The 26,974-nt window shown below is 51.3% G+C and overlaps 2 protein-coding genes across 10 annotated transcripts in view; one reads left to right on the top strand and one right to left on the bottom strand.

The window, feature by feature from the left end:
• The window catches only part of ACACA (acetyl-CoA carboxylase alpha), a 140,144-nt gene extending 124,549 nt beyond the window's left edge, over window positions 1-15,595 (top strand). For all 9 annotated transcript variants that reach the window (XM_054847960.1, XM_054847967.1, XM_054847963.1 and 6 more), the window contains 4 exons: window positions 7,694-7,848; window positions 8,156-8,326; window positions 11,569-11,705; window positions 13,126-15,595. In XM_054847960.1, coding sequence (XP_054703935.1) covers window positions 7,694-7,848; window positions 8,156-8,326; window positions 11,569-11,705; window positions 13,126-13,252 — 590 coding nt within the window. In that variant the 3' untranslated portion in view covers window positions 13,253-15,595. The remainder of the gene's footprint in view (window positions 1-7,693; window positions 7,849-8,155; window positions 8,327-11,568; window positions 11,706-13,125) is intronic.
• Window positions 15,596-19,957: 4,362 nt separating this feature from the next.
• AATF (apoptosis antagonizing transcription factor) overlaps window positions 19,958-26,974 on the bottom strand; it is a 56,399-nt gene continuing 49,382 nt past the window's right edge. Inside the window, exon 12 of the mRNA XM_054847466.1 lies at window positions 19,958-21,168. Coding sequence (XP_054703441.1) covers window positions 21,105-21,168 — 64 coding nt within the window. The 3' untranslated portion in view covers window positions 19,958-21,104. The remainder of the gene's footprint in view (window positions 21,169-26,974) is intronic.

The raw sequence follows: 26,974 nt of genomic DNA, 5'->3' as shown, positions 1-26,974 counted from the left end.
GCCGCAGGGCCGCAGTTCATGCTGACTCCAGCAGAAGCAGAGAAAGCTCCATTTATCTTACACTGCCTGCTGAATTCTTACTCATTAGCTGGGGGTTCACTGCCTCTCTTTAACCCCTGAATGGCTGTCATCCCTCCCTGGAGCTGCTGAGCAGCGGGGAAAGGGAGATGCTCTCCAGCGTGTGCCTGTTGCAGAGGGGTGGGGAACCAGGGTGACTGCGGTCTCCTTCCAGGCGTCTGGAGACGCTGGGGATGGACTTGCAATCGGGGAGCGCGAGAGCGGAGAAGGCTGGCAGATATTGAATAATTTGACATAAATCTGTTCATTATCAATTCTCCAGCACTATTGCTGAAATGTTTATTAGCCCCGTGTTTTATTAAAATGTCACTCAGAGTTGCGCTATTACAAACCAGCAAACAGTGCAGAGCAAAGGGCAAGGAGAGAAAGGATAGCCCTTATCCTGCCACACGTTTCCACACTGAGTAGGTGTGCAAGGAGAACGGTGATTGCCTGGAAATGTAGGAACGATTCAGACCGCGAGCCTCAAGCTGTAGTTACAAATACGGAGATTCAATTTTATTTTATTTATTTATTACAATTAGAGTAAAACATATAGGAGTGGAATAAACATTAGCTTTGTCATGCAGATTGTGGGCATGTGTCAGATGCACAGTGTATTGTATGCAAAAATTTGGTGGAATATGAATGAAAGGAATGGCAAAATGGCTCCAGATAGAGCAAGACTGGGTGTTACATTTTCACATTTCTCCTATCAGGTGTTTATCTCCTAGTAAGAGGGATGCAGCCGTTCGTCACCTGATATATGTTGTAATAGTGTGAATATCCTCTTCAGCTGATCCTATGAAATAGTTGCCCGTGCGCAACTTTAATTTTATTTGAAATTACATGCCCATCTTGCATTTGTCTGTATCCGTTGCGCAAGGTGCGGGAGCGGGGAGCATACGCAGCGCTTTGGGACGCGGGAGACACTGGTTGTTTGCTGCACAAACACTGATGCTGTGGACAACTTTAACTTTCCACAGGTAATATTACCAGCCAGTCTGTGCTGCCGGCTTCTGACTTGCTCCGCGCTTTATTTGGCTAAAGAGCATGCAAAACTTTTCTTACGTTTCCACATAATGAGTGAACGCTCGAGCATTGAACCCGTAACTCCACTTTAGCATGGCAGTTCCTCTCTGCAGATAAACGTGCCGGGGCGCGGTACCAGGAGTGAACTCGAAGGTCCCACCTGGGGACAGCTCAGACACAGCCTTGTTTCTTGAGTGGCTGAAAAATTCTGTCCTGTGGGTGACCTGTCTTGTTCCAGGCTTTAGCTCGGAAAGTTAGATTGCAGCTCAAAAGTCTAGTCATTCTTTTTTTTTGGGGGGGGGGGGGGGTTGTTTGTTCTGTATTGCAATTAATCGAAATACTGGTGGCTTTCTTGAGCAATGACTAAGAACAATGCTGCCGTTGCGATTCCATCTCTCGTGAAGTCTTGGACAAATGCAGTCGGTGCGGTTGTAACTTTGTCTTTTTAGGCGACGCTGATTTCCCGTAACTGCTTCTATGCGCAAGTGCTGCCTTGTTTAAATTGTTGCTAATTCACAATCCACAATCTTGAGTCTAGAAGAGCAAGTGCTGCTTGCTGCCAGCTCCTTCGTGACAGTTGGCATCTTGAATATCCTCCCAGGAGGGTTGTAGATATTTCCCCCAAAACAGGAAATTTTTTGGAATTACATACCTGCCACGCTCTGCCCGTTTGCTCTGATGCCAACGTGAGCCCTGAGGAGCTACCAGTTGGAAAGGACTAGGGTGGAACATCACACGGCGCGGTTGTACAAGGATATTTCAGCCCCTGTCATGAGCATGTGTGACCTTCACTGCTATTTCATATTGCGCCTTTATAACATAAATCCTACTGAATATTTAGTGAAGCAATTACAAGCAGTCTCATTTAAAGAAACAAGTGACAATCCAAAAATGCCTGTCTCTCCAGGGACGTGAGTGGCTCTGCGTGACCTTCCTTCTCCCCTCTGGAGCGGCTCCCTCCAGCCGGGCTGGGAGATGTGTTGCCTGGGCAGGGTTGGCGTTCCCGCTGCCTTTGCTGGATTTTTTTCTGGCAAGAGCTTTGTTAAAGGCAGAGGAAGAGAAGGTGAGATTCAGGTAGGAAGATTATTGTTGCAGGTGTGGAAATTAGGTGGGACAGTCATAGCCAGGGTTAAAATCGACATTTAATTATGTCATCGGATGCAGAGTAACTGCTGTACTTCTCCAGATTTCATTTCCTAAGGACCCTCCCAGCACATGCTGCAGTGGGATTTAACTGCTTTGCTGAAAAGAATGGCCACAGGCAGATGCCAAGATAAATCGAACTTAACGTGGGGGTTTTTTGGTGTTACCTGAGGGAAGGGGAAAAAAATCCCCAAATTTGCCTGCAGTAATTGTAACATTGAGATAATCAGTCGTTATTAGTGCTCCTTTGTAGTCTGGTGAGATAGCTGCTCTTCATCTTGTAAAAGTCATTTTTGAATATCATAGGTGCGGGGCAATTTCCCAAACATGTACGTGAGCAACCGAGGTCTGGATGGAGGCACCAAAGGCAGGGTGGCCTCTGGTCTCTGCGGTGGTGGGCGGCGGGCACGTCCTCGGCTTGTCGTTCGGAGGAGGAGGAGGCGGCTTGCTGCTGCGGCCGATGGGGACTCTGCGTCTCGGGCGTGCGCTCCGCACGCTCACGGCTCCGCACGCTCACGCTCACCAACCGCTCGTGCCGCTGGCTGGGCGCGATGGGCTGGAGCCTGGGTTGGAGCCGTCGGCTTTGCCCGACTCTTGGCGTGTGGCGTCTGAGAAAAGCGTGAAGGCCACCTCCACAAATTGGCAGGGTCAGAGGCCCCGATGCTGGGCTTTGCCCAGGTCTTTGAGCGCGTGTTTGAGGAAGAGGCGAGAAAATGGACAAGTAAGTGCTTGGCCACGCTGAGGCTGTGTGCTGAGGGTGAGGGAGAAAATCCCACGTTTTAACAGCTTAGAAACCATAAACCATCAAATTGATTCAGAAGCTGCCTGGCTTTCTGCAATCAGAGGGAACCTACAATAACATTTCTTGAAGTCATTTTGTCTAACCTGTTAAACTGGTCATATTTAAAAAAAGCACTTTGCTACTAAATGTTATGGGAAGCCGTGATTCATGGTCCTGCTGAGCCATTTCCGTCTGGCAGGAACTTTATTAAAGGCAGCCCGCGCCCTGCCACCGCAGCAGGCTGCAGTCACTGCAGGACACTGCGCTGTCGACGGCTCCCTCTGCCAGGCACATACATCGGAGGGATGCTCGGAGACGCCGCTTACTTCGGAGGAGATGTTTTGTTTAATGGGACACAAATCAAAATAGTTTAGGTGTAGCTCTTCCTGCCACGATGCTTTCCCTTAACTTTTGGAGAGGAGTATAAATTGATATTCAGTATCAGAGCGCTTTACAGGAGAGGTCTCTGCGCGGATTTATTGCGGCGGCTTTTCCATTTGTCTGCGCGGGGAGGGCGACTCCTCTGAAGCCTTCCTCCCCGCTCGCGGGCTGTAAAGCGCGCCTGCGTGTCCCTGCCGCGGCGGCCGGGAAGCGCTTCTCTGCGGGGTGGTTAAAGGGCTTGTTTTGGCAACCGTGGTACTTGGCATTTATTGTTCTGTGCCACCGGCGTGCTGAGAGCCCAGACCTGAGGGTTGGGGGGCTGCTACGGGCTCTAGGACGCGGAAGAAAGAGTTTGTAACCCCGAAAGCCAGGCTGCAGCTGCTGGACGGGGAGGCTGGTGTCACCCCACGGGGACGGCAGAGATGGGCACAGGCTGGGGGGGACGACGGGGGAGAGAGGCAGGCACCAGCTTCCGCCAGGAAGTATTTGGGAACGTTTTAGGTTAAATACTTCTTATGCGTGGTTTTGAAGTGGGTTCTGTTGGTGTAACCGGGTGTGTTTGTGCGGAGGGTTTTAGCGAGGACAAATCCCTCGCCTGCTCATGAAGAATATCTGTAGGGTGAAGGGCATTTTGGCAAGTCCCCCTCCCCAGCAAGGGCCCTGGACGCTGCTCTTTCACCTCAGAAAAGAGTCTCTAATCTTTTTGGTACCCCGATGTTACTGCTTCCCCAGGGTATTTTTTCAACTTGCTTAAGGCAGTTTTGCTGTTGATCAATAAAAGACACCGCAGAATGAAGAGGGCCCAGTGCATTTACCGCTCTGGGAAGGCGTTAAAGGTGTTGAGAGCCGGATTGAGACGTTCCCTGGCCCCTTCCGATCACGCCAGCGGCTGTGGCCATACCAGCACTATATATAGACACCAGCGTACTTGGAGACTGCAGAGCAAACTGCAATCCAAGATAAATGTGACATTTTATGGCGCTCAGAGTGCTGCCTTAGAAAGTGTCCTGCGCTGCCTGCCAACGTAGGAAGGTCACGCGTGTTCGTTCTTCCTTTACATCGTCGTCTTGTCTTACCTGCGTGCCCCACCTGCACGCCGACCCCGCTGCACTTTGTGTTTGCGTTGTAATGCGGCCGCTTCAGAGCGCTGCTTCTTTTGTTTCTCTATTGATTAGTAGCCGATCCATACCTAGAGGTCTATAATGTTCCTATGATTTAAACTTTAACAGTTTCATTAACTGTCAAGTACCTTTAGAGCACAGGAATCCCATATTTTAACTCCCCTCTCCTTGCCAGTATAAGATTTGTGGAAGGAGACTTCTTTTTCCGAGAAATAAATAAATAATGCCCCAGCTCTCTGAAAAACCCTGAGGCCTCAAGATCTGACTAGGAAAGAAAGAAAACCATTCCAAGATATTTAATTGTACAGGGGGCTTACAGGATTGATCGAGAGCTTAGCTTTTTACAATAGTCCAGTGAATAAGAAATGCTCCTGACAAACGATCGATGATGGGATAATCACTCTTTATCCCCCCTCCTCATTGTTACCTTCTTTCTTCCAGGAGAACAGGGTTCAGAAGTCAAAAATCTTTATAGACGCTGCTTTTAAATTAAGCAGAAAATAGACATTGACATATTTGTTAATCTCACCTAAATCATTACTGGGCCTGGCTGGTTTGACTGTGCACCGTGAGCGTGGCAGATAGACCAGAATACATCAGCGTTACTGGCTTAAGCGCACGCGTTGCCGTTTAAAAAAGGGAGGTGTAGGAGCCTGGGAATTTAACATGGATAAATATATATAATTTTTTATTCTGAAGGCTATAAGAGTAGCTTCTCTTCATTAAAACCTTCTTACTAGCATTTGAAAGGTTAGGTAACATTTATATTGGTAGGCACATAAAAACATTCCTTCCCTAGAAGGAATCGTGTGGCTGGCCTGTGGCTTGGAAATGTGCGCGTGTATGTTCAAACCTGTTCTGACTTGGAAGAGGAACTCTGGAAGGAAACGAAAACGTAGGTGGTGCAAAGGAGAAGAGGACAGGACCTGCAGGCAGCGGGCTCGAGGGTGGGTCTGAGCCAAAGCCCCGCCGGCACGGTGCTGTGCACGAGTTGCTGCGGTGCTGCACCCTCCGGGGAGAGCCACGGGGGTGCTCGGCTCTGGACCATTGCGTCAGCCCCGGATGCTCAGGGCAGGAGTAGAAGCATCGTGCAAATGCAGTGTGGTGCTTTCCCCGGGATGCTCCCTCAGCTTCCAGCAGTCCTGGGGTGTAGAGGCTTCCTGAGAACAGACTTGTATCTGCATCTTCGTGCTTAGAAGCCTGCGGTGGACTTCCCTTGCATGAATTTGATCATTTTCTGTGAGCCCCTTTGTACATTTGGTACTCAGGACCTCCTGTGGCAGTGAGTCCCACCATTTGATTTTGCACCGTGTGAAAGTGTTCCCTGTTGGGGTTTTTATAAAACTTCTGCCCACTAATTTCATCTGGTTTTGTTGGGAGGGACTTGGATTGCTCTGGCTTCCTGCTGCGATTCCAGAGCCCGTTGTCCTCAGGCTGGACAGTCGCTGTGGAGCTGTGGGGACCGCCATTGCTCCGCTGTCCTCCTGCCTCTCCCCAGCGATTGCCTTCCACGCCACCCAGGCTGGAAGCATGGCGGTTTAACGGTAGGTGTTGATGTAACGGTAGATGTCGGGTTTAATCCCATTGACATTCCTTCGCAAACAATGAAGATTAACACCTAAAAAAGCTCGGTGGTGGTGATGCACCACAAAATGCAGTCTGGTGCTCCAGCTACAAGATAACAAGGAAAGGAGCGTTGTCCTCCGGCTGGATCACGGCAACCCGCTGATGTTCCAGGTTCTCCCGTTGACTTCTTGTGCTATGGGGTAGGACACCTCTTTGGTTTAGATCTCAGCTCGCCTCTGTACACTGAAGACGCAGTCACGCGCCCGTGTCTCCCAGGCGCGTGGGCGCTTATATTAACGTTTGAATGGAAGGTGCTGTAGGACGGTCGAGTGTTACAACCCACCAGTGCTGGGAGCAAGACTCCTCCGTGACCTGGCTTCGGATTGCCAGCGACCTCGGCTTTAAACGGGGAGGTGGGATGGGAGGCAGCTGTCTCAGAGGCCGCGAACTTGCAACCAGAGCTTCTGGTGTGGATGGGAGGTTAAAAAATGGTGCAATTCAGCAGAATATCCAGTACCGTATAATTTGGCTTAGATTGCAATCTTTGCTTAAATTGAACTAAGATTGGCTCTAAATACTCTGCCTCTGCACAAGGACCTTGCGCGTGCGTTGGTGAGGCAGTGTAGGAGAAGCATCGACCTACTTCTGGGCTAACTTTGACCTGGTGTAAATTACTGCAGGTTCAGTGGAGATTGCACTTACAGTTACGCTCCCTGTGGCCTGTTACAGGGAGAAGGAGGGGATTTACATTCTTGGTTTGATAAAGGGGCAGCCGAGGGAAGCAGCACCTTGTTCCGCTGCGGGAAGCGGCAGGAGCCGCGACGTGCCTCCACAGCACAACGCGTTTCCCCTTGCCTGGCTTAGTCTGGGTCAGGCAATTCCGAAATTAATCAGAGACTGTTTAATGCGTGGGTTTTGTTTTAATCAAAATTAATTTTATCTGAGCTGAATGCTTTAAAATAAATTAAAAATTAGGAACTCCACAGGACATTATCTTCCTGACACAGTTTTATTCTTGTCCATCACGGTAGTCTGTGGTTGAGACGTGTGTGTGCTGATCACTGGTAAACTGAATGTGAGCGGTTCTGGCATCTCGAGCGTAACTTGTGTGTTTTCCGTAACGAGGCGGTGGCTCCAACAGCTACCGGCAGGAACCAGCCTGCAGGAAAACTTGAAGTTGTGTAGGTGGTTTTACATTGTCCATGTTTCTTGCTAAATGAACTGCATGTTGGGACATTACTCTCTTTTAGGAGTAAATCCAGTAAAAGTCACTTAATTGATGGCTCAGCTCATTGCTGTTTAAATGGAATAGAGTTTCCATGGTGAAAACTCCTTCGAAGCTCTCACCTGAGCATCGGTGGCAGGAAATCTGGGCTGGAACACTTAACATTTGACTCAAGACTCTGCTTGGCGTTGCTGGGAGCTGATGGGCTGGCGTTTGTCCTGGCCAAGCGCAGCCTGGGTTTCACCTGTATGCAGGAGCGGAACAACTCTCCCTTCTCCCTCTGGACTGCCCAGACCCGCTGGCCTTTCCTCCGCACAGCAGTCCTTAGCACACCCCTCTGCTTTTCCCTGCCGAAGGTCTCTGACGTGTGGCTGTGCCTGGTTGCAGGTACCCCCGAGCTGAGTCCTGCTGACCGAAAAGAGCTGGAGACCAAGCTCAAGGAGCGGGAGGAATTCCTGATTCCCATTTACCACCAGGTAGCCATGCAGTTCGCTGACTTGCACGACACGCCCGGCCGGATGCAGGAGAAGGGTGCCATAACTGTGAGTATCCTGGCGCTCTCCTTGGGGACACCGTTGGAGGGTTTGACACATGGGAAATAACAATCTGCAGTGGGGCAAGCTCTGCTGGAGGCAGAAAAGGAGAAAGGAGCAGATTTCAAAGTCTTCAAAGCTCGTGGGAGTCTTTGTATTTCTCTTGTGCAGGCGGTATAACTAAGGATGTCATGAGTGCGAACCTTTTTTTTTTTTTTTTTTTTTTTTTTTTGCCATAGGGAATAAGGCATCTATATTTCTCTTCATAAATGTTGTCCCTCACTCATTTCTCCTTCTCCACTTACGTCTTGGGCAGGACATTCTAGACTGGAAAACTTCCCGTACCTTCTTCTACTGGAGATTAAGGCGTCTTCTTCTAGAAGATGTGGTCAAAAAGAAAATCCACGATGCCAATCCTGAGCTGACTGATGGGCAGATCCAGGCTATGCTGAGACGCTGGTTTGTGGAAGTTGAAGGGACAGTGAAGGTAAATGAAAAAGCAGTTTCTTTCCTGGGCTTGAGTTCAGTGAAGTTCTCCCAGGTGGAGTTTGATCTCTGGTTTTTAATTGTAATGTCCACAAACATTTTAGGTGATGAAAGAGAACTTCTGGGTAATGTTCCAGGTCATCTGTTGCGTTATGGGGACATTTTTTATAGCAGGCCAGAAAAGCAAAACAGGTTTTTTTTCCCAAGCGTGTAGCACCATTGACGTGAAAATCTGAGTATCTTACCAATGCGACCAGCTCCCGCAGCAGAGCGAGGCAGGGCAGTGTGCGGGAAGAAGGCTGCGCAGAGGGGCTGCTGTCTGGCAGAAAATCCCAACAGAAATCCCAGGAGTCACAACACATGCTCTACATACCAGCCCCGAGTATCTCCATCTCCCTGTTTCTGTGCACAGCGTGCCGAAAATAGCACTGCGGAGCCGCTCGCACTGCGGAGGAGCTGTGCAGACCGGTCCCTGCGTACCCTTGGGATCCTCTGTGGTGTGAAAGCAGGATTTCTATTTTATTTTTAGTTATTCTTTCTTACGGAGTAATATCCTGAGTCCTGCTCTATCCCACCGACACGGGTGTGGGGGATTCACCGCCTCTACCCAGATGTCCACCCAACCCACCTTACCCCCCCGTCCCGCTGCTTGCGGAGCAGGCTGTGGCCATGCTGTCCCCCGTTCCTGGGCCATGAACCGAGCGACGGCGGGGACAGGTCGCAGGTGCCTGGCAGTCTGTCGCCGTTCCACGTCTCAGCCCCGGGGAGCCCCTGCCCTTCTTCCGCCGGGCGTCTCGCGCCCCCCCGGGTTGCCCGGTGCTGTAACGCCGCAGGGAGCTGCAAGATCTACGTGCCAGGGCGTGGGGCGGCGAGTCGCCTTGGCACTGTGCACGGTCCTCAGCTGATAGCTGCGTGAGGATCTCTTTTTTTTTTTTTTTTTTTTAATTTGTGCACCAACTCTGAAGCTGGAAATCTCTGAAGAGCTGTCTCTGGAGCTGCTCTTAGGTTGTTTTTGTCACAGTCCTCCAATCTGAGTTTGTTTTTATTTTATTTTATTTATATTTATATTCTATTTTATTTATATTTATATTATATTTTATTGTATTTATATTTATATTTTATTTATATTTTATTTATATTTATATTTTATTTATGTTTATATTTATTTATATTTAATTTTATTTATATTTTACTTTTTATTTTATTTTTAAAGTCACAAATGCTCAGAGGTTCCAGAAAAGGGGGGGAGGTGTTCTCTGGAGGGCAGCAGGCTTTCCAAGGTAGTGTCTGAGCGTCTTTAAAAGCGGGCATCTCGTTAGCTAATACATTACACCAATCAAGGAGAGTTATCTTAAGCCACAATTAATCTGCTCCCTGGCATATGTTGATAGGAAAGCATCATGCTGTTTCTTAATTAAAAGCAAACGGATTAAAAATGATTAATAAGAGTATTAAATATTCTCCTAAACTAAAAGCTTTGGGATTCTTGGGTAAATCTAGCTTTACGCAGGTCTGCAACCGTAAGGCAGCTTCTTGGGGTGGATTTTTTTTTTTTTCTCCTTCCCTGAAATCTTCCTGAGTGCCCTGCTTTGTATGCAGGGAGCATTTCTGTCACGTCTAGGGGCAGAAGCAAGGAGCAAAACCTAACGAGTTTAAAATAATAATAAGAAAAAACAGTGAAATAAGCAAAGTCTTGAGGTTGAAATGACATCACTGTTTTAGGACAATCATACGTAATGTAAAAAAAAAAAATAAAAAAATCCCTGTTTCTTACTCAAGCGTGTCAGGCAGGACCGATGCTGGGGGCTGGAGTAGGGTCTGTGCTCCGGGCTTCCTCGCGGCAGCGCCGGCTCGCACCCATGGGTGCAGCAACACCTTCGCCAACGCGGGGAAGGAAGGAGCGCTGCTTGCGAGAGGCCCGGGGAGGAGGGAGAAACGGTTCCTTGGACTTTGGAAGCTGGTAATTAAATATACAAGCACAGGGCGAGCAGCGAGGAGGCCGATTAGTGCGCGGTGCCGCCTTTGCGCTCCCCTGTTCCCCGGGGGAAGCTCAGCTCCTCGAAGGGATGGCGGGGGCTGTGGAGGCGCAGGCACCGCTCGGCTGGGAGAGCAGGAGAGGCTGCCCGGAGGAACCCGCTGCACGCCGCGAAGCGAAGTATTCTGCTGGCTTCGCTGCTGCTGCTCCAAGGGTCTCCGGGGCCCCCACGGCGAGGCTTCACCTTCGGGTGCCGACATCCGTCGGGTGCTTCTGCCTCCCGCTCCCCGGCCAGCCCCTGCAATCGCCCCGCTCCCGGTCAGGGCGCAGAGGCGGCCGCGAGGATCGAAGGTGCCCGGGCGCGGCGGCGGGTGGTCTGCTGGGGTCTGTGCCCGCGCCGGGAGGGTGCCCGCTCGGCCCCGCGGTGCGTTACCGCACCGAGCTCATTGTCATTCTGACTTTGACTTCGTTAGTGATAACAGAGAAGGATAGTGCACCTTTAAATGACGAGCTTTGTGTTTAATTACCCAAATAAAATGACATAAATATGAATGAGTGCTAATGGCGGTACTTGCTTTTCCGGAAACCATTAACAAAACGATTCTTAAATGATTTGTAAAGAAAATGAGAGGAGAAGAGAGGAGCGAGAAGGCTATTAGGCGTCTAACACACTCCTGAATTATTATGTAGTCAACTACCTAGCAAATATCAGGTGAAATGATCTTGCAAAAGAAAAAAAGGGATTTGCAGCCAAGGCTGTTGGGGGATGTGGACGCCCCGACCTCCTCCGCTGTGCACACACCTGCTGCAGGGGCTGTCTGGCTTCCGGGCTGGATCGGGGATCCCGCGTTTGTTGGGGGACCCGAACGCCGGGTGACGGGGACTCCCGTGACAGCTCAGCACAGGGAGGAGCTCCAGGTCAGCCGCATCTCTGACCCCCCTCACCTCTGGGGCAGCCCTGTTTCACCCCAAGCTGGGCGTCTGACCCCGGAAGGAAGCTGGGATTTCAGCTGGGATGGCTTCTGGCAGCACTGCCGCCTCCGCGTTCCCTTTAGGCACGTTTGTGGAAGGAGATGCAAAAGAATTGTATCGTCTTGTGACTTTTGCTAATTGTTAGTTGGGTTTATAAAAGCCGCGCACACTGGGAAAACCGCGGAGGGCTGCAGCTGAATGTTTTACCCACGGCTGCCAATAACTGCGAGTTAAATTTCGGGAAGGGTGCGTGGGGAGCACCGGGACACGGGGTGACGCGTGCGGTGTGTTTGCAGGCATACTTATGGGACAGTAACAAGGACCTGGTGGAGTGGCTGGAAAAACAGCTAACGGAAGAGGAAGGCGTTCGCTCGGTTGTGGATGAAAACATCAAATACATCTCGCGGGACTACATCCTCAAACAGATACGGAGGTAAGCCAGCTACGCGCGCTCTGCCCCCGCAGAACAGGGATTTTAAAAAATTCAGCCTTCGATCTTGGCCGGTGCGCTTCCCCAGCTGAGGAAAGTGCATCAGTCAGTTCCGCGGTCACTGGCCTTTTCGTATGGCAAACACGTCAAGGGTATGTGGAAACGCACTTTCCTCCGGAAACGCAAATACGGCGGCAAACGTGGAGCTACGGTGAAACAGAGGGATCTGTACGAGGTCTGCGTCCCCTGTTCCTGCTGCCCGGGCTGTAGTGCTCTGTACCTGCACGTGCCTTGAGCAAAATCGCCCGCCCGCAGAACGGAGCTCTACCAGCAGCATCCAAACCTCCCGGCCGTGCTCCCGCCCTTCACTGAAACGGGAGCCGCGAAGAGCCAGGGCACGGAAATTTCACTGCTGGTGTCGCTTTCCTCCGTTTGAGACAGAAAAGGGAAAAATGTTCTTTTGTAGGAGGTCACTTATTTTAGAGGGCCACGTGAAGCAAGGAGAGAAAGCAAATCTCCGGGCTGCGCTACTGCTGTCAAAGCGCTGTGTTCACCACCCATGGCCAGAATATCCTCACGCCTTCCTTCCCTTTATTTTTTCTAGCCCCAAATTTCCCAGGCAAGCTACCCAGGTTTTTTTTTTCTGTGCTCACCGTCCTAAAATGCCCAGTTCCCCTCAATGGCTGTTCAGAACTACACCAAATAACTCCCCTCCCAAACACTAAAACGTTGGTAGAGTATCTGTTCCTCCTGCTTGTAAGAGTTACTGTGCGCATTTGCACGGACGTTCATCCAGCGGAGCCCGTTAAGCCTCGTGAGCCCAACGCTCTGCTAATCTTGACCAGGCCCAATTTTGATAATTTTTCTGTCTTAGACTGGCGGTCTCTTAAAGCAGCTTTTGCTTCCGAGACAGCGGAGCTGGGGTGGGCACCGAAGCGCGGGGTGGAGCCCCTCTGGTTTCCACATCCCGTGTCTGATTCCGGAGTGTCCCTTCCTGGCGTTGCCACCGGTTCCTCCATCCGTGCTGCAGCGGACGGGGCTCTGCGTCGTCTGGGAGGGGGAGACGCAGGTGCTCTCGGCAGCCTCTGAAGGTGCTGCTGGCAGGATCGGGGCACGCTCCGGAGCTCCTGGTCTCCCCATGTCCGCCCTGGGGCCACGTGGTCCGGCCTCTCGGGATTCCAGCCTCCGTGCGTGTCTGAGCAGGTCTGCCACCGGCAAATTAAGTGCCATGAAGGACCTCCAAGTGAGCACAGCTCTTGCGCTGCTCGCTGTCAGCTCTCGGTAGTGCCTGCTGCCTCGTCCAGTCTCCCTTGCAGACCCCGTATTTCAGTTCCCCCCCCTCCCCAGACCTGACGGGGAGCTGTCGGACGCGCTCCGGTGCGAGTGCCGGGGCTGCCGTCACTTAACTCTCGCCTCTTTCCAGCCTGGTCCAGGCCAATCCGGAGGTTGCCATGGATTCGATAGTGCACATGACCCAGCATATATCACCCACCCAGCGAGCCGAGATCGTGCGGATCCTCTCCACAATGGACTCGCCTTCTTCAACGTAAGAGCATCGATTTCCCACACTCCCCCCTGCCCGGTACAGTGGAGGAAAAAAAAAAAAAAAAAAAGCTCAGAATTGCCCTTTGTCTGCTCGACTGCGACCACTGTACCGAGACGGGGAGGCTCAGGGAAATGCTGGAAGAGTGACATTTTTATTTTTTCAAATCAGACTGACCAGAGGAAGTGTGTTCTTTGGCCAGAGACACGAGGAAAACGTATAACACAAGCGCCTGCGGAATTGAGTTACAGCTGTCTAACTGTACCTTATTTATTTAACAAAGCGTGACTGGACCAATGCATCAGTTCGCTGTTCGGCTGCCACCCGAAAGCGCTACAGCCAGGCAATGAAGGGTGCTCCGGTACCGTGAGGTCTTGGCATAGCAAAGCAGGGGCTCGTCTAAATTACACCCCCGTGCCCCTGCCTGCTTCTCTTCACGCCCCGCCTGGCAGCGGCAGCTCTCTGCTGACAAGTGCCAATGTCCCCCCCCCGCGAGAGCGTCGCTGCGGCCGAGGACGGGTGGGCTCTGTCCCCCAGGCGCGGGTGGGAGCCCAGCATCCTCCCGCCTGGCGCCCCGTGGGTGAGTGGAGCCCACCACCGATCAGCCCCCGTCTCGGCCAGCCAGCGGTGTTTCTGTTTCAAACGTCTGTCTTGTTACTTCGTGGTAGAGGAAAACCGGCGTTGTTTGTCCCCGTGCCCCAGGCAGGCTGCGGGGAAGGCTCCGGGGGTTCCCAGGACTGGGAGGGTGGCGGGGCAGGATTTTGGAGGCCGAATCCCCGCTCGCTTTGCCTTTGTGCCCAGTTCCTTTAGAACAGGTCACTAGACTGTGAGAAAGGCCCTTCTGGAGGGAGGTAAGAGAGGAGACCAAACCACAGCTGTTGAGCCATTTCTGCTTTTCCTTCCCTGCTTGTTTTGGGGGATAAGGGATGCGGGCAGCCCCACTGCTGCACGTACATCATGTAAGTGCTAATCCCTTTCGGGTGAGTAGGTAACTGAAGCAGAAAGATACAGCCTGCCAGGGTGAGGGAGGGGAAAGGACGGCGTCAAATACCCCAGAAAGGTATTTTTGGTAATCCCCTTCCTCAGCCCCGGCTGGCTTTTTCACCCGTTCCAGCGCTCGCGCTTTGCGGCCGGTCAGGAATCCTTGTCTCCAGCGGACGCTCGGCAGGTATGCGCAGCCGGCGCCGAGCCAGGCTGCCCGGGTCGGAGCTGCGGCAGCAGCGTTGATCAGCGCCGGCTGACCCCAGCCCAGGTCCGTGGCTTATTTCTACCCTTTCTATTTTCGTGGGTCTCCTGACCGTAATAAAAGATCAGAGAAGCTGGAACTCTGGAGGGAAGCGCAGTTGACTCCTAATACCCAGATACTGTTACGGAACTTGGTCTAAGTAGTGCTGGAGAGCTTACCCCAATGATTGTCTTAAAAGTATTTCAGATTTTACAATTCCCCTTTTAGTACAGTGTGAATCAGAAGGGAAGTTTTTATGAGAGAATTAATTAACGATGATGCCAGTGCCTCACACCTGTACTGTTCCTTCTGGAGTGCAATGCAGCCCTTCTGTGCGTGTAAAATCGAGGTGCGGCACTGGGGTCACTGCTCTCCTCCCCAGGGGGACGAGCAGCTTCGGTGCAGCCCTGCTGCTCATCTGAAGGACTAGCTTTTTCTTAATAGTTAAGAACCCTAATTTCATGTAAAAGACTTTTTTTCCCCCCACTAGAGCTCCCTGAACAACCCCCAAAGATGCTTTTACTTATGCCAATGCGGGCTGCAGCAGGACACGCAGGACAGACAGAATGTCTCAGCCAGGCAGGACCGCTCGGGGGGGCATCACGGTGCGGGCGACTCATTGGGCTCCTCCGCCGTCACCAGGATTTCCTACCGGTGGTGTCACAAGTCAGTCCCTTGTCCAGGCCGTCTGCGGGTGTTGCGGGAAGTGTCCCGGTGCCCACTGCTCCCTTCCTTCTGCTTGGGGAGGGGGGAGCTGTCGCTGCCAAAGTCTCTTACCTGCTGGGCAAGAGCAGCCCCCTCTGGTTCAGTGTTACAGGCACGGGGTCAGCCCCGCGTCATTTGGGGGTAAAGGAGCCCCATACACCATCGCTTACATCGGAGCCGGTCTGAAGTCCAAACCCGGGGAGCCCTGCGGAGGTCTGGGCCTGCAGCAGCACCGTGGCAGTGTCACTGGCCGCCGTCCCGGCCGTTCTCCCCCAGCCCCGGTGCCGCAGGCGTGCGGGTCGGTTGCCCGGTGGGACAGGGGCGGCGGAGAAACCACCCTCAGTACGTACGGTTCTCGCTGGTGCTGAAGTATTTCACTTACCTCAATTTCTTTTAATAAAAAGAATGAATTACATCTCTGCTGCCAGGAGTGGAAATCTGTGTTTCCCCCCCTTTGTCCTGAGCTCCGCTGGGGAGCCCGGCTTTTCCTTAAGGCGAGAACAAGGAGTTTTGTGCGGCACCTCTGGAGCGAGGTCTGGCGGCTGCCGGTGCAGGAGGATGGAGCTGGAGTACGTCGTGGTCTGGCTGTGCCCCTCGCCGGAGCTGATGGGCTCTGCGCCATCCTGTGCCTCTTGGGGGGCTGTTGCCGCTCTTGTCCCCCCCCCCCCGGGACATCCTGTCCTGACACCTCAGCCAGGCAGAGGTTTGTACTGTACGAACCAGGCCACGAGTATTTACCTTTCTCCAGCTTCATCACGTCCCCAGCGGCGGGAGGAGCCGGTGCTGAGCGGTGCTGAGCCAGGGGTGCTGGTGGAAGGACCAGCTCCAGCCCAGCGAGCCATTGGCAGGGCTTGTTCCTCCTCCACGGGTTTATTTTAACATTATAGTGACCGAAACGAGCAGAAAGGAAAAACCCAGCCCCGGCCATCGCCTGAGCGCGGTGGGGGACTGGCCCTGACCCCTCGCCCCGAGCGGCTGCGTACGCAGCGACCTGGTCCGCAGGCGCCGCAGCAAAGGAAGAGCTGGAGCGTTGGTTGAGGGGTGTCCCCCGCCCACCGGGACACGCACCCTTCCACGCGTTCCCCACATCAAACGTATCAGTGACACGTTAAATTGGACCACGTTAGCAAATGTGACACTAGCACTTATTTTTCAGTCATGTCTCAAACCAGAATCCTGATAGTTAAAAACATAAATCACCTTAACAAACATAATATAACTGGGGGGGGACCGACCCCACTGAACTCCAGAAACACATTTAAAACTCTTTAGCCTAAAATATCTACATATTAAAATGCCAAGAAGAGAAGTACCAAAGCTGTAAGCTCTCAAAAGCCCAAGATCAAAGTGCCATCATCTTTTAATGTAAACCTTTTGTTGCATCAACAGTCTTAAGAGGGATGAGAGACATCAAAATAAAAACTCAGACAAACTGTGGCTTTGTAGCTGTTTTTTGTTTTAGTCTCTTCTCTCAATTTGGGCCATGAAATAGGTCAGCTCCATTACTGATCAGCCTTCCCACAAATATTTAAAACAAATTGAATTGCACACCCAATACCCATCACAATTACGCCAGGCACAATAACTAAATTAGCAATTCAACAAAATAATTGGAAATGCGATTCTCTCTATTCCACAGCCTCCCTCAGGGGTTTGGCCGATCTATGGGGGGAAAACTCTGCTTTACTAATTCTGCAGCTAATTAGAGACACACTTGTAAATGAAGTTGTTTGTCTGAAAGTTGAAATTCTTTGCTATTGTGGGGTGGGGGAGGATTAACACAACCCCTCTGTCGTCCCCCCCATCGCACACGTACATTCCCAGCTACACCTAGTTGCTGTGCAATGTTTTGCAAATGCCCATTTGTGTTGGCACTAATTAGCAGCTGTATCATGAATTAATAAAGAATTAATATTCTATTTGGGGGGGGAATTTATCTTACTTGCTGTTAATTGGCAGCATTAGGAAAACTTAGTGGAAATCACCCCGGTTATCTGTGCCCTTATTAAACAGCCCTCAGAGCTTCTGCCCACGCCGCAGCCCCGCGATACCGGACGCGATGCGCGTGCCGGGGGCTGCGAGGGGCCGGGGCCGTGCGAGGTGCCCACGGCCACAGCGGCGCGTGGGGCAGAGCTGCCGAGCCCCGGCTGCGGGACACCGGCGCGTCACCGCTGGAGCCACTCCGGGCAGTGGCTCTGACGAGTTGTTACTCGGGGATTACACGGGCTGCGCTTTCTCCCGCAGCGTATTCAAATCCAGGCGAGGGACGTTTCCGTGCCAGGAATAAAGCGCTGCTCTTGCCAGCAAGGTCAGCGGATGAAACGGGGGCCTCGTGCGCCGACGCTGCCGGCCCAGGTTCTCCCCGTGTATCGCACTACCCAGGTGGTGGTGGGGGGGTGGCAGGGAGAAAAGCCTGCTTAAACACTGATAAGTAAATTCAAAAGCATGCTTAGTAGGGCTTTGACTCTTATCTCTTCAAACAATATGAATGAGAAGTTATCACATTTAAAGTGGTTCATATTACCCTTTTAACATTACATCCCGCTCGCGCACAAAAAAAAAAAAAAAAATCAAGTGCCCTGGTGCTACAACTTTAAAGGACACAGAAGTCAAACTGGAAGGGGAGGCGCAGCGGCAGCGTGGCCGGGCAGCACCCGGAGCCTCCGCACAGAGAGCGGCCAGAAAACTTGCCAGCACAGCAAACCCCAAAGTAGGGTCGGGACGTGGTGCTTTCTGTTAAACAGCCTTAATGTTTGCTCTGACAGCGCAAGCAGCATGAAACCATTCCACCGACACAAAGTTTGGAAGCAGCTAATTTACTCCCCTTGATGCCGCTCGGAATTGTGGTTATTAAACCATGAGATTTTAATGATGTTCGAAGACCACACAGCTTTTGCTGCTGCTCAGAAAACAGGCACAGGTACAGCTCGGCGCCGGGGGACACAGGCCTTGACCCTCGGCGGGCAGATTGTGCCGGTACGGGACAGCGGAAGGTGCCGCCGCATCGCGCCGGGTTCTGCCTATTGCTGGGGAGCCCGAATTGGCGGGGGTGGGGGGGGGCCGTGGCCGTGGCCGATGGTCAGAGCCGGAGGACGGCAGCAGCCGGGGAGGCCGCGGGTGCAGCCCTCTGCACCGGAGCAGCCCGCTGGCGGGCATCACGCTCAGCTTAACGACCCGGCTGGCTAATGAACGCAGGATTGCTCACCACACCGTGGCACGGGCCTTAGCCCTTGCTCGTGGCCGTGGTCCCTCTGCGCCTTTGGGCCCCTCTCCCCACAGCTCCCCAGCGCTTTGCTGGTGGCTCTGGCAGCTGCACGGGAGGGCCGAGTGCCGCTGCCAGGCTCTTTGCGGTACGGAGGGTGATTAGTGGCTCCTGGAACAGAAAGGGCCGCGGTGAGGAGCCAGCGGTGACATTTAGCGCATTTCCGCCTGGCAAATTTTGACCAGAGAGCCGTGAGCTGGGGGGGCGGGGGGGGGGGCAGGAGCAATCAATGCACTTCCCTGAGAGCTGCAGCTGCTGCTTCGTTGCAAGTGAGCGTAAAGATTTATTCATCCATGATACGTGTTTTCCACACAAAGTCAATACTCACCGTGGCACTTACTTTCTAAATCCAAGAAAAATGCTACATTCTTCCACAGGGCAGGGAGCCCGCCCGCCGCTGCCGCCTCTCCCGCATTGATCGGGCGGGCCAAGGACCAGCGCCGGCGAGGAACGGGGACAAGAAAAGCTCTGACGGAGCCGACGGCTCCCCCGGCACAGCCAGCCTGAGAGTCCGGGCCCGCGGCTGCCTGAAGCACAGACGAACATCCAGGTACCCTGCTGAGAGCTGCAGCAGGTTGGAGGAGCTGGGTTTAATGACATCATCACACTTTTTCTTTCCTGCTTTAAGGGGAGAAAAAAAAAAAAAATCATCACAGAAGAACCCTGGGGTAGTGCACTGATCCTTGCCCAAAGGAAATATTCTGAGGCTGTGACCAGCACCGTGCTCGGGGCTGTCCCCAGGGTACTCTGTGCGGGGAGGGGGGGTGTGTGTGCGCGTGTGCGTGTGCGCGCGCGCGTGTGTGTGGGGAATCCAGCCAGAACTGCATCCCTACACAGATGCGCTTTTTTTTTCCCTGCTTTTAGACCCAGGATTTCACACCCACGCCCTGTCCCAGCCAAGTCTCTGGAGCTGAGCTGGTTCACCCTTGCCGTGGTGGACTTCGCATCGAAGGTATTGGGAAGCTGGGTACTGGAAGGGAGACTTAAATCTGTAACGATGAGGTGTAAAAATGATTAATTAGTGTCAGCTCTGCAGACAGCTCCAGGGACACACTGAAGTGCAACAGTGCAGCTACAGAGAAACTCTTCCAAGGGGGGGAAAAAAAAAAAAAAACCCAACCCAAAAACCAGCAAACCAACAACCAAGAAAAGGATCGAACTGTGTGGCAGCACCGCTGGGTTCAAGCAGAGGCCGCCTGGGGAGCGGCGCGGCAGGCGCAGGGCACGGGGAATCGCCCTGCGGACACTCACGGTGGGACCAGCTGCTCCTGTGCACTGGGGAAGCGCCGGGCGTGGAGCCGGCTTCCCTCCCTCCACTCTCATCTGTTACATACCGAAAAATGGAATCTATTTTTATTTACGCTTCATAAGAAAGAAATAATTTAAAAAGTAGAACTTAGTTGCCGGCTGAAAAGTTGGTAAGCTGCAACTTTATGCAGGGAGGGAAAACACCAAACCCCAAACCCTTGTCTTACTATGACGTTCCGAAATGGGGCTGTGCACTGATCACACTCAGACACTCAGTTTGCAAAGCATTTTAATTAGATTGCGGCAAACATAAACCACAGACAGTGCAGTTGATGTGGTCACAGGCAATGGCCACCCTGCACACGTGTGTGTATATATATATATATGTGCACATATTATTTACGCAAAATAACCTCCGTTTCAGATTGATCACAGCAGGCTAACAAATTCCCCTGATGGGGATTTAATTTCTGGCTTCTGACCTTTGGATATAAAAACCCCACAAACCCCCTCAATGAGTCATCTCCTCTGGCCAGTGCCACCTTCGTGCTGGCATCCTTCAACAGCGTGTCGTGGTGCGGGTGAACACAGGACGGCTCAGAGTCATGATCAGCAGAAAAAAAACCTGAGTGTACAGGATCAATGCTGGACTGAAAAATTCACCGGTACGTTCTACTTGGAGAAACAGCCCCAGACGCACCCCGTGCTGCGCTCATCACGTCAGCTAACGTCCCTGTGTGCAGGAACGGGCGCGTGAACTGGGAGCTCTGGCTGTCTGCACAGGGAGCACCTTTTCTCTGTTTTAAGGCCACGTTAATTATGTAAATGACATTTAAATCCTCTTGACTTGGTGAAAAATAAAGTCGCACATTCCAGATACGCAGCCAACGACCAGAACCGCACGCTTAAACACCGTGCGCCCCCCCCCCCCCCCCCAATTCCCCCAACAGAAATCGCTAAGGCTTTAATAAAACGTGGGTGACCCCATTTCGGGGGGGGGTGAGGGGTTGGTCCCTGCTGCTCTGAATCGCGCGTCCCTCCCCCGGCAGAACACTGTGCCCATGCTGAGCAAATTGCAAAATCAAGGTCAGGAATTTAAAGGGAATAGTTAAAAATGGACTGTCTTTGGGAGGAAGCAGAGTTCATTTTAAAGCATGAGAGGAGGGCGTCTAGCCAAGCTAAACATCTACCCCGCTCCCTCCTCGCTGAGCCTGGGTGATCTAGCAGTAACCGTGTCTGGCGGTCCTTCAGTGAGGTTTTTTTAGCACAGAACTAGCAGCTGGAGAGACTTTGCTCTGGCAAAGCCTTTAGGCGAGGACCCGAGAGCGGGGCCGGCAGCCGCCCCGACAGAGGAGATGCCACGAGACGGGGCAGCTCCTCGCCCGCCGGTGTGCTCAATCCTGGCGCGAAGGCCTGATGTTAATTCTGCTCGGGTTCTTCAGGACTTGTGGTTTTTCCAAACAGTGAACGATAAAGCTCCGTCCTGGGTAAAAGAGGGAGAAAAGTTACTTTTCAAGGTTGAAATGGAAGCAAGAGGCTGCCAGCAAAACCGTCCGCTCCTTAAAATGAAAAGGCCTGATATAATTAAAAATGCATTCAACAGTCTTTATTAATAAATACAGGCAAAGGGAAGAACTTGCGTAAGACCAAGCACACACAGTACAGAAATATGTAAATATTTCAGTGTGGCTGGATACCATATCTCTAGAGAATGAGGTTTTCTATAAGTTTGCCCTTTACAGACAGGCTCTTCAAGTAAGAAAACAAGATTGAATATTTTAATAGGATGTATGAGACCGCAGAGCCATAAGGAGGATTCAATCAGACAGTCTATGTGGGACTATAATTTAGTTTTCATACATTTTCTTAGACTTGACGGTACTTGAAAAACAATGAAAATGACCTAGCAACAAGATTCCAATTAATATCACATATGCAGCAATTCTGATAACAGGAGCAAGTTTCCCTTTAAAAAAAAATAAAATAAAGTGGGCTGGTGTTATTTATCTTTAATTTTAGAACCAAAGTAACCTGAGAAGAGAGATGGGGGAAAGGAGAGAGCATTTTTTTAAATCACATTTCTGGAAATCAAGGAAAAAGCATTGGGAGAGCCTTATTTTTTTTACATACGCATTTTCTAAAGCAACAGCCTGTTGTAAGAGGACGGCACACGCAGAGCGGAGTGCTGGTTACACAGAGGACGGGATTTTTCCCTTCCGCACAGGCTAACAGCCATCAGGGTTATTAGAGAATCACCAAATGATCCCATTGCCGTGGGCCAGCGCCCAGGAAAGCACCCGCTGCAGAAGCCGGGTCAGGAAAACTGTCAGGACAGGCAGAGAAGAGACTTCTCCACCGCTCAAGAATGAGTAAAATATGGCTTCAAAGGATGAAATTCAGACCTGACAGCAATACCGTGATTCTGGCTGCCGCCTCTATTAAGACCACAACGGGGACCGCTCTCGCTAGGGGCTGCTTTGACGCCTTGCTCCTCTGCAGATCAATAAAAGATGGCAACTGGTTTGAAAACTGTCTGCTTCTTGCAGACACTTCCACTGGAGAAAGTTACTTGTCAGCCTCGTGAAAGACGGAACTTCTCAGCTTTGAGCAGTGATGGCAGAAAAACGCCAGCCATTAATCCCAGGAGGAGGAGGAAGGAAGTGTCTGTTCCAGCAATGCAGGAGGATGGACAGACGTGCACGGACCACTGAGACAAGAAGCCATTCTAATTCACAGGGCCACATCTCTCTAATGAATTTTCATTTTGAAGCTAATTTACCAATCAGCTGCTCTCCTTACCTAACAAAATGGTCGACACCATCTTTGTGTGCAAAGCTCAGCCAAGACTATGAAACCACAATTGGCGTTTCTGTGTTAAATCGGGAGCGTGCACAAAGGTTTTAGCAAGTTTAACACAAATGCAAAACTAAAGCACTTCTAGAAAACAGAACTGATACATGATAAGCCAAAAACTTTGAAACGTCACAGAAAAAAGGAGGAGGGAGAGGAACACCTTACCCGAGCCTACAACATTTTCCATCTTTCCTATTAACTGATAAACATAACTCGCTTTTGCTGTTTCAACTGAGAAATCAGATGGCAAGCGGCACTACTGCCAACAAGGACATTGCGACTTTAAGGCTCGGTCAGATGATCGGAAGGAAGATGCAGGGTGATGCTATTTAGTCCTCCGACAATCACGGCCCTCCAGCCTTGCTTCGCCGGCTCGGCTCAGACCCCATCATTACACTGAGCAAACGTTTCCACTTGCACTGCAATCTCGATGAAATTCCTGGGCAGCGCGCAGCGGTTCCTGTCCGCAGCGGGGTTCACGTGTCGGGAGCAGAGAGGGAAATGCTGAAACTGGTGTTTTGATAGAAGATCATTTCACACTCAGGTGGGCAAAGCTGACAAACACTTGCGGTTTGCTCCTGTCAGAGGAGGCTGAGCGGCTTGGGGCACTTGCAACGAAACATCACCGATTTCGTTCTTTCTCCCCTCTCCCTGGTATATGCCTCATTTTAAAAATGGTGACTTAATTGCATTGAGGAAAACAACCTAAGCAAGATAAATGACAATACCAAGCGCACCCACTTTGCTCGTTTCCAGCCCCGGGAGCCACGCGAGGCCCCAGGCAGCGACAGGCTCCAGCCTGTTCCCTCCTGCGCCAGGAAAGCACCTCTGCAAAGCAGACCTGTCCCAGTGCCAGCAGGGTCTCGCGGCTCCTCTTCCCGGGATTGTTTCTATTTTCTCTCCCACCGTAGGGATGCTGCTGCTGCCCCGGCTCAGGGCTCACAGCCTCTAGTCTGTGCAGCTCCTGCAGTTTGTTTGGTTTAATGCACGTGCTGGGCACAGGCACCAACCAGACAAGTTTGATTCTCAGCTATTAAATAACACCCAGCTCTCGCACACGGACTCACTCCCATCCCTTCGTGCTTTGCTAAGGAACAACATGGTCTCCACACGTTTCCAGCACTCTGTATGCTCTCCCACAGATTTTGTGCAGCCGACCTAAAACACCATTTCAGATCTTAGTCCTGATCCATCTCTGGCTCTGCAGACACGGCTGCTGCTCGGGAGGAGCTGCTGCTCCCACTGCACATGGCTCCGCTGCCCTCCGCCAACGTGAGCTGCCCAGTGTGGGGATGTTCTTTGTCCTGGCTACAAACCCCCCACTCTGGCCACCGAGTCATCTGGGCAACAGAAAAGACCGGGCTGAAGAAATCCTCTTTTGGAGCCTGTGTAAGCGCTGCCAGGGGCACGAATCCACTCCCGGGCAGCCCGACCACTGCGCATGCTCACGGCAAACTGCATGCAGGTCTTCTGCTCCTCTTCCGCACCCTGGGGGCCAGCGAGCAACAGAAACTGCTTCTGTTTTGTCCACAAGCTTCACTCACAGGTACAGGCTTCAAACCTTCCAGCTCCTCTGGCTGCTTGCCCAAGGTACCTCAAAGGCATTCTGCAAAATTCAAAGGAGACTTGCTCCCAAACATCACCTCCGCTGCGCAGAGGGGCTCCCGTCTGCGGTTTCTCTACATACGCCATTCTCCTCTTATACATTCATTCTTTTACAGTCCTCAGTAGCTTAAGGAAGTTCAAATATAATGTGCGCATTCTGGGGAACCCCCCAGAAACTAGCCAAAGACAGCAAGGGTTTCTGTCTTCTCCCGGTGAGCAGGCGAAAGCCAAAAGTAACGTTTCTTTGCAGCCTGCCTTGGCTTGGTCCCACTGGTGGAGAACCAGTCTCCGCAGGTTTTTGTCTTCATTTTTGGTTTTTGATAGTCTTCTGATGGGTACAAGAGTTCAAGGGATCAATGCTGAATTTTCTCCAATCCTACAGATTTTAAATAAACAGTAATTTTTCAAGCAAGCAGAGCCCAGGGAGACTTCAAGCAAGAATTTGTCTTCCCCAGCAGAGAAATGTTGCCAGCACTGGCAGACTCCCACATTCATGGCCCAGGTTTCACGGCTGCGAAGAAGAGGGGTTGCACCTGCAGCCACAGGCAGGGGGGCAGGCAGGGGGGCAGGCAGGGAGGCAGGCATGCCCTGCAGCACCAAGCCAGCACCCCCACAGCCCCCATCCTCCCGGGCACAATGCTGGCAACCTCTGACGAAGTAAAAATTCAAGTGGAGCTGTTCGGATAACAACACAGCACGGGTAGACACCCTGGCAGAGAGTGACAGGAGAAGGAGGGAAATCAGGTAACCCCCCCAAACAGAACAAATATTTCACCCTGAAAAAAAAATAATAATAACCCAACCTTTTTTTTCCTCTTCTCATCATCTAGGCTACCTTTCTTCTACAGCATCTCCCCTCAGCAGGATTTAACCATGCAGAGAGTAAAACTCATCAATCCTCCAGGTTTAACCTTGTCTCTGTTTCAATTCACCAGGGTAAGTGTGGATTTTAATACTTTCAGCCCCCTTAAGGCTACGCATAATGAACTTGGATTTTGGTTAAAAAATGTAAAATTTCTGTCCTCCACCCATATATATTAAACATCAGACTTGAGCCACTGAGTTGAAACAACCCACCCGACTGCAAGTCCGCTATCTCCAGATGAAGGAAAGGTGACTTTAGCACAAAGAGGTACTGGTCTTAGCAATGTGCTGAGGAATAACCTATGCGAGTAATTAAGAGTACTTACACCTCAGGTAGAGAGTGAGGAAGACGCAGGTCGATACAGGGGTCTTCCTTGAATTAAAATTTAACTTACCCTTTATTGCAACCTACAAAAGCAAGTAATGAGCACTAACATTTTTATTTCTTTTAAACTGTCATTTAGGCTGTAGAGGGGATAATTACCTATTTCCACTGTAGTAAGGTTTTATCACCCTTAGTGAGGCATTTTCTAATTTAATATTTTTACTATATTATCATAAAACCTGTTTCTGGAAAAAATGATCACGAACCACACAGCCATTTGCCATAAAACATGTGTGTGTAAGTACCTTGGCTCAATTATTTATGCATTTCTTCTGAGTTGGCTCCAAAGGCAGAGGACGGCCCAGGTGCTCGTAGCACCGGGAGCACCGTGCCCAGGCACTCAGCCCTGCCCAGCACCAGGGCTCGCCCCACAGGCCCTCGCAGGCACCTGGAAAGTTTGAACAGCCCTTTCTTTCAACGCACCAGCAGTCTGAGACAAAAGGTATATGTGGGGGAAGCATTTTTATTCTGCTCTCCGTGCCCTTGCGCAGTTAGAAGAATCCTGGTTTCAGTGCAATTTGCAACTCGGCTGCGGCTACGCTGGTTTTGTGGGAAGAGCAAGGAAGGGATGCGCCTGCACTGCTCACCAGCCCAGCCACGCCGCCGACCCCGGGGAGGGCATTCCCCGTGCAAGCCCCAAGTCGGCAGCTCGAGTGTCTTCCCATTCGCGGCTTAACACTTGCACAGCCTTGGCACGGTCACAGCAACGCTCCCGGCTGCGGGGAGCCCCCGCCACAGCATTGCAACGTGAGCTTTGCAGACAAAGGACCTGGCCGTGCACACAAGAGGTGCCAAGGCCAGGCTCAACCCCAGCCCCGTCCGCAGCCCCCGCTCCACGGCAGCGCAGAAATGCTGACCGGTTTCCCCACCGTGCAAACTGGGGATTTTGTGTCAACAGCAGTATTTAAAAAAAAAAAATAACTAAAAGGAACAGCTACTTCAGACAGTGAGCTTTGTGTGCTAACTGACCGGTGGACTTCACCACCCTCCAAATCCCAGGTATTGCCACTGCACATGGTTTATAGGCATATCCTTGCAACAGAGAGAGAGGAAACACACACACAGAGGGCAGGAGTGCCCTGGGCGAATATTAATAGCAATCGCACATTTGATAAATATATGAATCATCACAATATAATTCATAAAAACTGTTAACAGTTCCCCAGGAACCTACTTTGTCCATCTGCAGGAGCACTATTCCACCGAATACACAAAGGGGGAAACAAGCACATACCTGCAGATGGGAGGGGAGAATGGCTAATGCCATACCATTTTATTTGTTTAATTACAGTCATGTTACTTCTCTTTTTTTTCAATATAGTTCTGTAAACCAGCAGAAGAACAATATTGAGGGGGGAAATTCAGTTTCTGGTGGGTTTTTTTTCAGAGTGCTCCTAATATAGCAATACTGCACAAGTCACTGCTGTGCTGTTTTAGTAAAACTACCCTCCAGCAAATTTCTCTACCTTTTCCCATGTACCTTTTACTTCTTCTCTTCTTCCAGGGGAAAAAAAAAAAAAAAGATAAAAAAAAGATAATTTAGAATATGCCCCAAGCAGTATTGAAATAACTATACCTACCC

The sequence above is a fragment of the Grus americana genome, chromosome 19 (genome assembly GCF_028858705.1).
Source record: "Grus americana isolate bGruAme1 chromosome 19, bGruAme1.mat, whole genome shotgun sequence".
In the NCBI taxonomy this organism is placed as follows: domain Eukaryota; kingdom Metazoa; phylum Chordata; class Aves; order Gruiformes; family Gruidae; genus Grus; species Grus americana.
Note: the sequence above shows the minus strand (reverse complement) of the source record. Positions and strands in the feature narration are given on the sequence as shown.